This window comes from Cetorhinus maximus, chromosome 19 (assembly GCF_964194155.1).
Source record: "Cetorhinus maximus chromosome 19, sCetMax3.hap1.1, whole genome shotgun sequence".
Taxonomy (NCBI): domain Eukaryota; kingdom Metazoa; phylum Chordata; class Chondrichthyes; order Lamniformes; family Cetorhinidae; genus Cetorhinus; species Cetorhinus maximus.
This window is the reverse complement of record NC_135897.1, coordinates 34232672-34249170: the sequence shown is the minus strand read 5'-3', so window position 1 is coordinate 34249170 and position 16499 is coordinate 34232672. Positions and strand designations below refer to the sequence as shown.

At 43.9% G+C, this 16499-nt stretch overlaps 1 protein-coding gene across 3 annotated transcripts in view; it reads right to left on the bottom strand.

The window, feature by feature from the left end:
- Positions 1-457: 457 nt before the first annotated feature.
- The window catches only part of pxylp1 (2-phosphoxylose phosphatase 1), a 191164-nt gene continuing 175122 nt past the window's right edge, over positions 458-16499 (bottom strand). For all 3 annotated transcript variants that reach the window (XM_078563688.1, XM_078563686.1, XM_078563687.1), the window contains 2 exons: positions 4795-4934; positions 458-1541 (listed from right to left, as the gene is read on the bottom strand). In XM_078563688.1, coding sequence (XP_078419814.1) covers positions 610-1541; positions 4795-4934 — 1072 coding nt within the window. In that variant the 3' untranslated portion in view covers positions 458-609. The remainder of the gene's footprint in view (positions 1542-4794; positions 4935-16499) is intronic.

Here is a 16499-nt window from a genome sequence, read left to right as displayed (position 1 = left end):
AAAGCTAAACAACACAATCACTAAAGCACCCTAGATTATACCTTTCTTGTTGATGCGGCCATCATACTCAGAGTGTTCAGTTCTCAGTGGTCGCTCTCTTACCTCTTCAAAGAATTTAATGAGGTTGTCATGCAGGATTTCTCCTTTTAAAATCCATGTTGACTATTCATTGTTATATTTTAGTTTCTAGATATTTTTCTATTTTCTTCTTTATTTTTCGCCTACCAATTAAGTCGATTGGTCCAAAGATTCCTGGGCATGTTCTATCTCCCTGCTTAAATATAGGTAGCAATCTGAAAGTCCTCTGGCACTACACCTTTTCCCAAAAATATATTAAATATGTATGATAGTGCCTCTATCTTGTCCCTGGATTATTTTAGAAAGCTTTAATGTTACCATATCTATGTTTAGCTTCAATGGAATTTGATAATCCAAAACATGATAAGAAGTCAACCTGGAACATGTTATAATTTATTGTCATTGGAAATAAAACAACTCTGCTATTGGGAAAGGAATGTTTTCATCAAAATATAACACCAGCAGTTTGAATCAATAACATTAAAACACACAACACACAGCTTAACACTGAGGGTCCAGCAGCTGAGGCATTCAAAATACCCTTCTGTGGCATGCATCATAATAATTTGTGCTGTTAAAAACTGCAAACATGTCCCTTCTCACAAAATTTAGGAAGTTCTCAAAAGGACAGAGGAGGTGTTTGGAACGTGCTTTGTGCCCAGAGCAGAATGAGGTTTGGAATGTGACATCATTGCCGTTATACAGAATGCGAATAAAATTCTGTCTTTTGTCCTTTCCATTTTGCCAGATTTCAAAGATTATTCGGGCACCAAATCGAGGAAAGCTAGCATCAGGAATGCCCAAAGCGCTCAGCAGGGGTGCCACAGTGACATCATGAGCAGAGTAGAGAGCAAATATCTCATCCTTTTTTCCTTGAGTGATCTGTTGCATGCGAGTGGCAGTCTGGTTTAAAATAGGGTGGGTTGCAAGTAGTGCATATTTATAATACAATTTCTTCCTCTGCCTGTCGCGTTCATCCTCCAGCTGATGTGTCTTTATGACTATAAAGTGGTCCAGGTTAATGCAACCATATTCTGTGCATGGAAATGAGACATTGTGACAGAAATGGCACAGTAGGGAATCAATGGGATTAGCTGCTCTCAACCGTCTTGTGGGAATCCCCACGATTTTTGCCATGTTTATGTATGTTTGTTCCAATAGGCTATTTTTAACCCGTAAGTTGTACTGGCGTCGTTGCTCCTCCTCCAGATAGTGATTACGCATTGGGCAATCACAGCTGTTGGAGCAGAAGATGGTGCTCCACTGGTACCGGACGCGTATTTTTCCCCAATCGAGTTTTGGTAGTAGACTGTAGAGCAGAGCTAGCCCACTCTGCAGTGTCCGGCTTTTCCCTGTTGACTCTACGTACAGTTGTTTGGTTGTCCAGTTGTCAGGCAGCAGTTTGTGCTTCTTAATATACGTGTCATGCAAATGTTCTCCATTCAGCAGATGCTGGACAACACCTGCGAGCAAAAAACAGAGATTGAAATAAGCCATTTCGAACCGTTTGAAGTTTGAATTGCTTTTTTAACACTTTGCCCTGTTCTGCCGGAAGCCAGCAGCAATAAAAGGAGTTAACCAACGTAAATTGAGATAAGACACATCTGAATGGAGGAGTGTACATATGCATACTCTGCGTGACAATCATTTATTAGGACATGGCCTACATGGTCATACATCTGAGTAACAAAAAAAAATCACTGCTAAATGTCCTCAAAGCTACCAATATTTTATTTAGTGGAGGGGATGCAGTCATAGAATCATAGAATGAATCGGCACAAAGGCCATTCAGCCCATTATCCCTGTGCCAGTTCTTTGAAGTAGCTAGCCAACTAGTCATACTCCTCTGCTCTTTACCCTTATCCCAGTATTTTCTCCCCCTTCAAGTATTTACCAACTTTCTTTTGAATGTTACTATTGAATCTGCTCCACAACCTTTTTAGACAGTCTAATCCAGATTTCACCACTCCACTGTGTAAAATGTTTCCTCATGTTCCCCCTGGTCTTTTGCCACTCAGCTTAAATTTGTGTTCTATGGTTCACAACCCTCCCACCATTGGAAACAGTTTCCCTTTATTTACTCTATCAAAATGCTTCATGTTTTTGAACACCTCCTGATAACCTTTTCTGCTAAAGCCCCACCTTCTTCAGATTTTCCACATAGCTGAATTCCCTCATCACTGGTACCAGTCCAGTGAATTTCTTATGCATCCAAAGCCCCGTCATCTTTCAAATGACATCATCAGACTGGAGTGCAATCTTAACCCAATTTTTGTGTGTCCTGTAAGTGGATCCATGAGGCACAGCAAGATCAGTTGTTTAAAAGAAAATCTGTTTCCTTATGGGCCTGGTGGAATATACAAGAAAACTTTAAACCTTTCCTGCTCAGAGCTTCCAATACCCTCAAAATGACTGAATCCCCCCTCAAACATTTACCTTAGTAATTGGAGCATTTGATTCTGGCCTCCTTTCACTCAAAATTCCACCCCTGCCCACAGGCCACTAAGCTCATCCCACGGGGTCTAGTAGGGCATAGCTTCAGGTTATGTAGATGAATCCCTGGAATCAATATGTCCCTAGCCATGCATATGCACACATGCACACACACGCGCGCACACACACCCTGAGGTGCCAAATCAGCAACTCACTGTTCAACTTTCATTTCACATGACCAATTCATATTGCCAGTTTAATGCGGGGGCAACAAGCTGAAAATCCACACTGATAGTTAATTATCATACTAATCCAATTTTCTAGCACAATAAGATATTTCAACAATGTGTAGGATTTATGGTAAATAGACAGTAACTGCTCCCAATGTGTATTTTCCTCTCTCCTCGGACAAGCTATGTTAAGAGTGTCGGAATGCAGTGATTTCAATGTTCTGCTTCAATCAATAATTTGTTGCCTCATACATTTATTTTTGCCTTTTGCAGTCCAATAACAGGATATCAGCAAACAAATTCAATTCCCAAGACTCTACTCGAAACATTTCTTTCAATTTCAAATGATATATTGGCAGTTTGAAGTGGTCACTGTCACAGACAGATCTTTAAAAGCATGAAGATCCAAACAATGTTTCCAAATCAACCTCAGAGTTTCCTCATCACCAGACAAAGTACAAATAGAAAATGGAGCATCATACATCTACACTAGCACAAAGCAATGTCAGAAACATGTCACAGTCAGTCCACAGAATCATTGTTTACTCTTCTGAAATTGTAAGGGTTACAGTATTTCTCAGTTACTTAAGGATGTGGCACAGTGCCAACTATCTTTTTTTCTGCATGACAAAGTTATTGGAGTGTTCCTCCATCAGCATTTCACTATTAAGTCATCATTAAAGACTCACCCCATAATGCCTAAGAATTATTTGCATATACGTCCCATGGATTGGAAGGTAGAAACCGTAATCCTGATATGCAAGAAAGGAGGGAGCCAGAGAAAACAGCAAACCATGCCAGTTGCCTGATATCAGTAAGGGGAAAATGCTAGAATCTATTATTAGGAAACATGATAGTAGGGCCCTTAAAAAAAATCAGAATATAATTGGACAAAGGTTTTATGAAATGGAAATTATATTTGACAAATCTGTTACAAGTTTTTGAGGATGTAACAAGAAGGGTGGATAAGGGAGACCCAGTGGATCTCATGTATTTGGATTCTCAAAAAGCATTTAATGAGGTGCCAAACCTTATTACCCAAAAGACTCATGGGATTGGGGTGGTATATTAATATGCACTGTGGATTTGTTAAAGGACAGAAGGCAGACAGTAGGAACAAATGAGTCATTTTTGAGTTGGTGGCCTGTATATAGTGGGATACCACAAGGATCATTGCTTGGGCTTCAGCTGTTTAAACTCTGTATCAGTTACTTAAATGACCAAGCGTAATGTACTTTCACATTTGTTGATGATACAAAATTAGGTGGCAGAGTATGCTGTGAGGACACAAAGAGGCTGCAAAAGGATATAGACAGGTTAAGTGAGTGGGTTAAAAACTCCTATGTTCTTTCATTTCAAACTTACATCAAACCACAGATTAACTAAATGATCACAGGACGTAGTTTACTCTCAACTCCTTGCAGTAAATTTATTTTGGCGTTTATTTGTTTCATCTAAGACACACCCATTTTAAACTTGACTGTCTTTATGAATTCAAATCAAGTAACATTTCTCATGGGTCAAAGAATGCAAATACATTACCAAATTTGTTGAAGATGATAAATATACATAATTATTCTGTATAACAACAGCAGGATAAAAATTAGTTTACATTTAAAAAACAAGGTCATTAGACGGCTAACTTGAGGAAGAAGTATACAATTACATATTGGCCTCTTTCCATGTTATTCACGCAACACCTACTTTTCTTCATGGTCAATTCAACAATGTACAAATGCCAGCACAGTATGTATATTAGCCCTAGAATATTATATTATATTGGATCAGGTACAATTATTGGTATTTAAAAAGTGATATTGATGAAAAAATAAGTTTAATATACCACTGATAACAGTTCTTAAACTCATGCTTTTGTATCAAAGTGGCATCAAGCTCTCTCCATACACACTAACTTTATACTGTGTTGCACTTCTGTCCTCCGGACCACTGGAGCAGCACATGCACACTCCACACTGAGACAATATTTGCAGCTTGCACCATTAGAAAATTCACTTTCGTCTAAAACAGGCTCACAATTTGCCTGGTACTTCACCTATTTGGGTCAGTTCCCCCATCTCGCACACTGTGTGACTGGGGAGGAGTGCAATATTGTTCAAGGGGCCATCCAGTTGACATGCAGTAGCGATGTTCCTGTTCTTGATAAAGTTTTCCAGCAGCCTGTGAGAAGGTTCCCTTGCAACAGAGGAAGAAAAATGAAGTTTAATACTCCTGGACATAAACTGAGACATTTAATAAGCAGTAACACTTTAATTCACAGGCACTTGCTTTGAAAAAGCTCATCTTCCCTCCCCTATTCTGCAGTAGCTAATTCTCATGCTGTCGGTAAAGCTGAGAATTTCTCTTTTAAATCAAATTATTTTCCTCTCTATTCTCCAGAAGAGAATCTGCTTCACTCACTCATTCAGTTATGCATTTCAGATATCACGATAACTCACTGCTAAATCTGTTTTTCCTCGCGTGGTCTAATTCTTTTGCCAATTACTTGGAACCTGTGTCTTCTGGTTATTGATCCTTATGCCACTAAAATCAGTTTCTCCTTATTTACTCTATCAAAACACTTCACGATTTTAAACACCTCGATCAAATCTCCCATTTTTAAAATTATTCATTCACAGGGTGTGGGCTTCGTTGGCTGGGCCAGCATTTATTGCCCATCCCCAGTTGCCCTTGAGAAGGTGGTGGTGAGCTGCCTTCATAAACCACTGCTGTCCATGTGGTGTGTGTACATTCACAGTGCTGTTAGGAAGGGAGTTCCAGGATTTTGACCCAATGACAGTGAAGGAACAGTGATATATTTCCAAGTCAGGACGGTGAGTGACTTGGAGGGGAACTTCTAAATGATGGTGTTCCCATCTATCTGCTGCCCTTGTTCTTTTAGATGGTAGCGGTCATGGGTTTGGAAGATGCTGTCTAAGCAGCCTTGTTGAATTCCTGCAGTGCATCTTGTAGATGGTACTCAGTGCTGCTACTGTGCGTCAGTGGTGGAGGGAGTAAATGATGGTGGATGTGGTGCCAATCAAGAGGGCTGCTTTGTCCTGGATGGTGTCAAGCTTCTTGAGTGGTGTGGGAGCTGCACTCATCCAGGCAAGTGGAGAGTATTCCATCACACTCCTGCCTTGTGCCACGTAGATGGTGGACAGGCTTTGGGGAGTCAGGAGGTGAATTACTCGTAACAGCCTCTGATCTGCTCTTGTAGCCACAGTATTAATATGGCTAGTCCAGTTCAGTTTCTGGTCAATGGTAACCCCCAGAATGTTGATTGTGGGGGATTCAATGATGGTAATGCCATTGACCGTCAAGGGGCGATGGTTAGATTCTCTTTTGTTGGAGATGGTCATTGCCTGACACTTGTGTGGCATGAATGTTACTTGCCACTTATCAGCCCAAGCCAGGTCTAGCTGCATTTGGACATGGACTGCTTCAGTGTCTGAGGAGTTGTGAATGGTGCTGAACATTGTGCAATCATCGGCAAACATCCCCACCCCTGACCTTATGATGGAAGGAAGGTCATTGATGAAGCAGCTGAAGATGGTTGAGCCAAGTACATTACCCTGAGGAACTCCTGCAGTGATGTCCTGGAGCTGAGATAACTGACCTCCAACAATCACAAATATTTTCCTTTGTGCTGGGTGTGACTCCAACCAGCAGAGAATTTTCCCCCTGATTCTCACCGACTCTAGTTTTGTTCGGGCTCCTTGATGCTACACTTGGTCAAAAGCGGCCTTGATGTCAAGGACAGTCACTCTCACCTCACCTCAGGAGTTCAGCTCTTTTGTCCATGTTTGAACCTTATACAAAAGTAAAATGCAATGCATACTGGAAATCTGAAATATAAAAAAAATACTGGAAATAATCAACAGGCAGCATCTGTGGAGAGAGAAACAGAGTTAATATTTCAGGTCAATAGTCTTTCATCAAAATCCTGATGAAGCATTAACTCTGTTTCTCTCTCCACAGATGTTGCCTTACCTGCTGAGTATTTCCAGAAGTATCTGGTTTTATTTCTGATTTGCAGCATGCACAGTATTTTGCTTCTGCACCATAATGCCTGGGTTGGCAGTCCAGGAGAAAGAGGAAAGCATTTCTGAGATCACAGAAATAAGAGCCTTCTGGTTATAGAAAGTCAACCAAACTGCTGTTCAATTAGTCTGTGAACCCATCTATTCATGGTAATGACCGGGTTTGGAGTGAAATGAATTATAAACAAAAACTGCTGATTCTGTTGATTTTTAGATAATAATTTTTTTAAATTGTATATCAATTGTGTTTAATTATATGCAGGTGGAGGACATGAATTGGGGCTTCACTTGAGCACATATAAAGGAACACTGCCCCACCAGGGGCTGTCACCTCTCATTGATTTTTAGTTTAATTTATTGATTTTGTTTTCAAAAAGAGTCTATAAATACTCTCCAACAGTTTGGAGATTTATGTTTGTAATGTTTTACACTGTAAATAAATGCAATGCTGAGTAAAGATCGGCTCCAGTACTATCCTTCAGCATCTGGCTTTCCGGAATAGAACAAGTATTGGTTTCATGTGTTCTTAGGCACGTACACGGAGTTTAAATTCAGATGCAGCCTATTCAGTAGATTTTTGTATGTCGAATTGTTCATGAAAGAATCAGTTTTAAGTCAAGCAAGATGATTCACCAACTTACTTGAGACAGGACTGATTCACTGAAGTGGGTCAGCGTCGCATGATCATTGTAAAAATAAGTTGCATTCATAAAAATAAATGAATCCATTGTAATTGTTTTGTGTGTCCACCCGATGGGAAATAGAGCAGGATTATCAATTCATAACAAGTCTCAAACTATTTCTTGGCCTGCCTTCAGGGATACTAAAGAAACACAAGTACAAAAGGCATGGGGCAGAATTTTTCACCAAGCGAGCGGGCACACGCCCGCCCCACTTGAACGTAAAATAGCGCTTGATGATGTCAGGTGAGCGTCCCGACGTCATTGTGCAATCGTGCGATATTTCGGTCAGTGAGCGCACGCGAGGCTGTCGGAGCCGCGACAGCCATCAATTACGAGGCTGGTTAAGGCCATTAAAAAGGCAATCAAGATGGATTTTACGTTGCCGTGTGATTTTGTGTACGTCGTAATGTGGTTGTGTACAGCAATGTGGTTGACTCTTAAATGCCCTCTGAAATGGCCTAGCAAGCCACTTAGTTGTATCAAATCGCTACAAAGTCTCAAAAAAGGAATGCAACCAGTCCGGACCATCCGGCATCAGCCTAGGCATCAGAAACGACAACGGCAATCTCAGCCCTGTCGACCCTGCAAAGATCTCCTTACTAACATCTGGGAGCTAGTGCCAAAATTGGGAGAGCTGTCTCACAGACCAGTCAAGCAACAGCCTGACACAGTCATCCTCACAGAATCATATCTCACGGATAATGTCCCAGATACCACCATCATCATCCCTGGGTTTGTCCTGTCCCACAGGCAGGACAGACCCAGCAGAAGTGACGTACAGTGATATACGATTGGGAGAGAGTTGCCCTGGGAGTCCTCAACATCAATTCTGGATGCCATGAAGTCTCATGGCATCAGGTCAAACATGGGCAAGGAAACCTCCTGCTGATTACCAGGTACCACTCTCACTCAGCTGTTGAACATCACTCGGAGGAAGCACTGAGGGTGGCAAGGGTGCAGAATGTACTCTGGGTGAGGAACTTCAATGTCCATCACCAAGAATGGCTCAGTAGCACCACTACTCACCGAGTTCGAAAGGTCATAGCTGCTAGGCTGGGTCTGCAACCGATGGTAAGGGAACCAAAACTGGCATTTACCCGGCTACATGGAAAATTGTCTAGGTATGTTCTGTACACAAAAAGCAGAGCAAATCCAACCCAATTACTACCTCATCAGTCTACTCTCAATCATCAGTAAAGTGATGGAAGGGGTCATCAACAGTGCTATCAATAACCTGCTCACTGACAGCCAGTTTGGATTCTGCCAGGGCCACTCAGCTTCTGACCTCATTACAGTCTTGGTTCAAACATGGACAAAAGAGCTGAATGCCCGAGGTGAGGTGAGATTGACTACCCTTGACATCAAGGCCACATTTGACTGAGTGTAACATCAAGGAGCCCGAGCAAAACTGGAGTGAATGGGAATCAGGGGGAAAAGTCTCAACTGGTTGGAGTCATGCCCAGCGCCAAGGAAGATGGTTGTGGTTGTTGGAGGTCAGTCATCTCAGCTCCAGAACATCACTGCAAGAGTTCCTCAGTAGTGTCCTCGGCCCAACCATCTTCAGCTGCTTCATCAATGACCTTCCTTCCATCATAAGGTCAGAAGTGGGGATGTTCACTGATGATTGCACGACGTTCAGCACCATTCGCGACTCCCCAGATACTGAAGCAGTCCATGTCCAAATGCAGCAAGACCTGGACAATATCCAGGCTTGGGATGACAAGTGGCAAGTAACATTTGTGCCACACAAGTGCCAGGCAATGACCATCTCCAACAAGAGAGAATGTAACCATCACCCTTTGATTTTCAATGGCATTACCATCACTGAATCCCCCACTATCAACATTCTGGGGGGGATACCATTGCAGAACTGGATTAGCTATATAAATACTGTAGCTACAAGAACAGGTGAGACACTAGGAATCCTGCAGCAAGTAACTCACCTCTTTTCTCCCCAAAGTCTGTCCACCATCTACAAGGCACAAGTCAGGAGTATGACGGAATACCCCTGACTTGCCTGGATGAGTTCAGTTCCAAAGGCACTCAAGAAGCTTGACACCATTAGGACAAAGCAGCTCACCTGATTGGCACCACATCCACAAGGTGGGAACACCACCACCTGGCAGTTCCCCTCCAAGTCACTCACCATCCTGACTTGGAAATATATCGCCGTTCCTTCTCTGTCGCTGGATCAAAATCCTGTAACTCCCTTCCTACCACATGGTCTGCAGTGCTTCAAGAAGGCAGCTCACCACTACCTTCTCAAGGGCAACTGGGGATGGGCAATAAATGCTGGCCCAGCCAGCGAAGCCCACATCCTGTAAATAAATAAAAAAAGGACAGAGGAGCATTGATTAGTCCACTCTCTACCTGCAGCGCCATTGTAGCCTGGCCAATCCCAGTTGAGGTACATCGCAGGGCACATCCGAGTCATGGCCCTCAAGCCAGGGGTCACCCCCTTGGCCAGCTCTGACATCATTGATAGTTGGCACTCAGAGTCTACCACCCCTGAGATGCTCGGGGGTGCAGCTGCAACTTAACACTCTGCACATTGACCCAGGCCAACATGGTACTCACCCTTCCAGAGTGCAGCAGGTCACTGAGCTTCTTCTGGCACTTTACCCATGTTTGCCACACCACGTCATGGCTGCTAACCAGCGCTGCCATCTCCTCCCATGCCCTCTTTATGAGGTGCGGTGGCCTCCTTCTCCCATCTCTGGGGACAAGTGTGTCCCTCCTGGCAGCTACCTCCTTCAGGAAGACCTCGAGGCACTCATCCGAAAAGCCGGTGGGGGGGGGGTGCCGAGCGCCCACCCGACCTGCCCTCCCACCTGGCATCTCCAGCCGCACTGAACTCCATCACTTTGCTAACACAGAGCAAATGTTCTTCCATGGCAACTTTCCAGGGGCTGCCTGAGCCGTTTTTAAACCGGCCGCCAGGTCACCATTGGACCCGGCGGCCGACAGCCCCCTGCCCCTGCCCGCCCCTTCCCGGCCAATGGGGAGTCACGTTTCAAGCTGGGTGGGCCTTAGTTGGCCCTCCAGTGTGAAATCGCGGGTGGGAGCCCATTGTCGGCAGCAGCCCACTTCTGGCCCATCCCGTGCCCACTGACTGTGCCCACCTGCCGAACTCAAAATTCTGCCCATGAGCATCTGTTCCAGATCACAAGGGGATGTTGTTTAAATGTCCCTTCTTACAAGTAGATGCAGGCTGTTGAAGTCCACTCCCAGAAAATTAAAATGTCCAGGGAATTTAAATCAGTGATTGACTGACACGTAAACTGAGAGGATATCTATGGCAAACCCAAATTGATGGTAGCATTCTTTACTGGCACTATTTCAATTTTGATGCAAAATTGCAGAAATGCAGCAGCTTTATGTTAGAATATAGAAAACATAACCAAATGTGGCTCTTGGTGGGATTTATCTTAAGGTTTTGTTTTTACATGATTTGATGATTCCCAAATTAGGTCACATTTTTAAGGAAGAAAGAACAGTATGCACATGGAGTTGGTGGTTCTTGGCAATAATCGGTCCCAGGCTTTGATGAACTTGGCTTTCTGCCTGTGGCTTCCAATTACCTATTATCAAAACCTTTAAGCTGTGATATCTCCATGGAAACACTGAAGTTATTTCACATACTGTTTTGTGTGGGTGAACTACTCTTTGTACTACATGTAGGCACTATTAGGCGTACAAATGTTTATGCAAATTAAATGGATAAGAATCAGTGTCATTAAGGTACAGTATTCGATAATTGCATTGATAATGACAACATTTGCACTAGTAATAGAATCATCACGCTTTTCAAACTCCTTTCTCGAATGTTCTAGGATTCTTGCAGATTTTTACACTCTGACTTCTTGCAAAGTGTCCTGTTTGCAAAAGCCAGACTGCGTGTGTCAGTGTCTATCTCTATCCATGGCTGTCCACACCCTGAAGGAGATAAAAATCTTCCAACACATTGTCAATCAGTGAAAAAACTCCTGAATGCTTATTATTGTCATTCAGCAAGGAAACAAAATGAAAGCGAGCTCAATAGCACCTTTACTACCTAGCATCTCAGACTTCATATTCTCTTTTATTTGCACGGATAGACCTAGTCTTTAAAAACAATTTTAAGTCTTCCAAATCTTTTCAATGGAAAATAGCTAAAAGATCCCAAAATGCAACAGTTACTTCAGGAACTTCAAAAGAAACTACATCAGGGAGTGGCAACAGCTTTAGACTAAGACAAACCTTTTGCAGCCTTGGTGTCACATTTGATCCTGAAATGGACCTTCAGCCACATATTCATGCCATCTCTAAGACCATCTATTCCATCTCTGTAACATTGCCTGACCTTGCCCCTGTCTCAGCTCAGCTGTTGCTGAAACCCTCATTGATGCCTTCATTAACACTAGACCTGGCTATTCCAATAAACTCCTGGCTGGCTCACATATTTTACCCTCTGTAAGCTTGAGGCCATCCAAAGCTCTGCTGCCTGTACCCTAAAATGGAGGAAGTCCCATTCTCCATCAGGCCTGGGCTTGCTGATCGAAATTGGCTCCCAGTCAAACGATGTCTTGATTATAAAATTCTCATCCTTGTTTTCAAATCCTTCTGTGGTGTCACCCCTCCCTAACTCAAAAATCTCCTCCAGCCCTACAAGCCCATGTTATATCTGCACTAAACTAATTCTAGCCTCCTGTGCACTCTCAGTTTTAATTGCTCCACCATTGCCTTCAGCTGCCTAGGCCCTAAGCTCTGGAATAACCTCCTTATACCTTTTTGCCTTTCTGCCTCGCTTGCCTCCTTTAAGACATTCCTTAAAATCTACCTCTTTGACCAAGCATTCAGCCATCTGGCCTAATATCTCTTGATATGGCATACTTAGTTTTATAATGCTCCTGTGAGGTGCCTTGGTACATCTCATTATGTCAAAGGCACTATATAAATAAGCTGTTGAGTGTAAAAAGCTGTGTTGTAAATTCAACAATTCTCCCTCCTAAGTTAGATCAATTAAACTCCCAGTAATTTTACAGCTGTCACAGCCACTTCTTATGCCTGTAAAACTTACGAGGAAGATGGACACTTCACCTTTTTTAAAAAAAGAATGGACAATTTACTGTAACAAAAAGGATTCCAGCAGAGTCAGGTGATTTATTTTGTTGTTTCTGTGCAGACAAGGTCAGACACGTCTGAACATATCTCTGGGAAATTACCTGAAATGCAAATGGCTTTCCCAGGCTGACTGACTATCCCTCACAATTTCAATGGAAGAGACTTAAAGTGACAATGGTTGCCATATTGTGCAATGAATTGCTTAGCCATCAACCCATTGTGTGGTCAATGGGAAACATCAGTAGAGTTCTCACCCAGAAAAAGGAAAGAGCTCTGCCTCGAAAAGAAAGTGATCTCAGGCAGTGGAGAATAGCTAATTTGTTTGACCTGCATGATTATTTTTATTTTTTTTTAATTCATTCATGGGATGTGGACTTCGCTGGCTGGGCCAGCATTTATTGCCCATCCCTAATTGCCCTTGAGAAGGTGGTGGTGAGCCGTCTTTTGAACCACTGCAGTCCATGTGGTGAAGGTAAACCCACAGTGCTGTTGGGGAGGGAGTTCCAGAATTTTGGCACGGCGACAGTGAAGGAACGGCAATATCTTTCCAAGCCAGGATGGTGAGAGACTTGGAAGGGAGCTTCCAAGCGGTGGTGCTCCCATGTGTCTGCTGCCCATGTCCTTCTAGATGGTAGCAGTCGTGGGCTTGGAAGGTGCTGTCTGAGGAGCCTTGTGAGATACTACAGTGCATCTTGTAGATGGTACATATTGCTGCCAATGTGTGTCGGTGATGGAGGGAATGAATGTGGATGGGGTGCCAATCAAGCGGGCTGCTTTGTCCTGGATGGTGTCAAGCTTCTTGAGTGTTTTTGGAGCTGCGCTCATCCAGGCAAGTGGCGAATATTCCATCACACTCCTGACCTGTGACTTGTAGATGGTGGACAGACTTTGGGGTGAAAGGAGGTGTGTTACTCGCTGCAGGATTCCTAGTGTCTCACCTGCTCTTGTAACTACAGTATTTATGTGGCAGGTCTAGTTGAGTGTCTGGTCAATGGTAACGTCCAGGATGTTGATAGTGGGGGATTCAGTGATTGACAGTCAAGAGGTGATTGTTAGATTCTCTCTTGTTGGAGATGGTCCTTGTGTGGCACAAATGTTACTTGCCACTTGTCAGTCCAAGCCTGAATGTTGTCCAGGTCTTGCTGCATTTGGACATGGACTGCTTCAGTGTCCGAGGAGTCACGAATGGTGCTGAACATTGTGCAATCATCAGCGAATATCCCTACTTCTGACCTTATGATGGAAGGAAAGTTATTGATGAAGCAGCTGAAGATGGTTGGGCCAAGGACATTACCCTGAGGAACTCCTGCAGTGATGTTCTGGAGCTGAGATGACTGACTTCCAACAACCACAAACATCTTCCTTTATGCTAGGTATGACTCCAACCAGCAGAGTTTTCCCCCGATTCCCATTCAGTCCAGTTTTGCTAGGGTTCCTTGATGCCACATTCGGTCAAGTGCTGCCTTGATGTCAACTCACCCTCAGGTTTAAGGACCTAGGTAGAAACTTGAGCACTGAGTTTTGGAGCTTTTGTCCACGTTTGAACCAAGGCTGTAATGAGGTCGGGAGCTGAGAGGCCCTGGCGGAACCCAAACTGGGTGCCAGTGAGCAGGTTATTGCTAAGCAAGTGCCGCTTGATAGCACTGTTGATGACCTCTTCCATCACTTTACTGATGATCGAAAGTAGACTAATGGGGCGGTAATTGGCCGGGTTGGATTTGTCCTGCTTTTTGTTTGCAGAACGTACCCGGGCAATTTTCCACATTGCAGGTAGATGCCAGTGTTGTAGCTGTACTGTAACAGGTTGGCTAGGGGCACGGCAAGTTCTGAAGTACAAGTCTTCAGTATTATTGTCAGAATATTGTCAGGGCTCATAGCCTTTGCAGTATCCATTGCCTTCAGTCATTTCTTGATATCATGTGGGGTGAATCGAATTGACTGAGGACTGGCATCTGTGATGCTGGGGACCTCCTGACGAGGGCGAGACAGATCATCCACTCAGCACTTCTGGCTGAAGATTGTTGCAAATGCTTCAGCCAGTTAGCATAAGCGAAGTAAAGTTAAGACATGGCAGGGCAGCTCAGTTGTGTAGAACACATGTCCTGTAATATGTGGGAAGTTGTGGACACTGCTGGTGACCTAGACGACCACAAGTATAGGAAGTGCTGCCAGCTGCAGAAACTTGAGCGGCAGCTGGAGTCACAGTGGCTCATCCGCGAGGCTGAGAGATGGTACATTCAGAGAAGTGGTCACACTGCAGCTTAGGAGCCTGGAGGCAGAAAGGGAATGGGTGACCACCAGGCAGTCCAAGAGAACATGGCAGGTAGTGCAGGAGACCCCTGGGATCCTGCTCGTTAATCAGTTTTCCGTTTTGGATACTGGTGAAGGCACTGGTTCCTCAGAGGAGTGCAGTCAAGTTTGTGGCACCACGAGTGGCTTGGCTGTACAGGAGGGGAAGAAGAAGAAAGGAACAGCTATAGTGATAGGGGGTTCATTAGTTAGGGGAACAGACAGGCATTTCTGTGGCCATAGACGACTCCAGGATGGCATGTTGCCCCCCTGATACCAGGGTCAATTATGTCACCGAGTGGCTGCAGAACATTCTTCTGGGGGCGGGTGGACAGCCAGAGGTCATGGTCCATCTTGGTACCAATGACTTACTTGGGAAGGGGGACGTGGTCCCACAGACAGAATTAAGGGAGCTAGGTAGAAAATTAGCAAGCAGGACCTCAAAAGTAGTAACGTCCAGATTACTCCCAGTGCCACATGCAAGTGAGCACAGAAATAGGAGGATAAGGCAGATGAATGCATGGCTGGACAGATAGTGCAAGAGGGAGAGCTTCAGATTCCTGGGGCACTGTACGAGTCTGACGGGTTGCACCTGAACAGAGCTGGGACTGAGTTCCTTGCGGGGTGTTTTGCTAGTGCTGTTGGGGGTGCTTTAAACTTACTGGGCAGGGATGTGGGAATGAGGAGAGGGTATTAGCGAGTAATACCAAGGTGTACAAAATACTGGGAGAGACAGACAGCACTAGGATAGAGGATAGTAAGTAGGCAGAGTTAGAGTAAGGGAAAAAATATTGAAGTCCAAATCAGGGTTATACTGCATGTATGTGAATGCACGGAGTATAGTAAATAAGATTAGTGAGTTACAGGTGCAGATTGCCATGTAGAAATGTGATGTTGTGGCAATAACAGAAACCTGGCTCAAGAAAGGGCAGGACTGGGTGTTAAATATTCCTGGGAACAAGGTATTCAGGCAAGATAGAGCAGGAAGGAAAGGAGGCGGGGTGGCTGTACTGGTTAAGGAGAGCATTGTAGTGCTGGAGGAAGAGGATGTCCCAGAGGGTTCAAGGGCAGAATCAATTTGGCTAGAGCTAAGGAACAAAAAGGGTGCAATTACATTGCTCGGTGTAGACTATAGGCCATCAACTAGTGGGAAGGATGTAGAGGAAAAATCTGCAGGGAAATTACAGAGAAGTGCAAACGTTATAGTTATAATGGGGGACTTTAAATACCTGAATATAGACTGGGATAGTGCAGGTGTAAAGGGTGGAGAGGGACAAGAGTTCCTGGAGTGTGTTTAGGAGAATTTTCTACAGCAGTATGTGTCCAATCCAACAAGAACGGAGGCACTGTTAGACCTGGTTCTTGGAAATGAGGTGGTGGACCAAGGAGATCAAGTGTTAGTGGGGGAACATTTAGGAGACAGTGATCATTATATCATAAGGTTTAGGACGATAGAAAAGGACAATGGGCAATGCAGAGTAAGAATAATTAACTGGAGGAAAGCCAACTTCAATGGGGCAAGAACAGAGCTGAGCCGGATAGAATGGAACCAAATGTTGGTGAGAGAAATTGTAGCTGAAGGGAAAGGTAGGTTAAACAAATCCAGAGCTCCCTGGATGAAAAAGGAAATAAAGCAAAGGAGA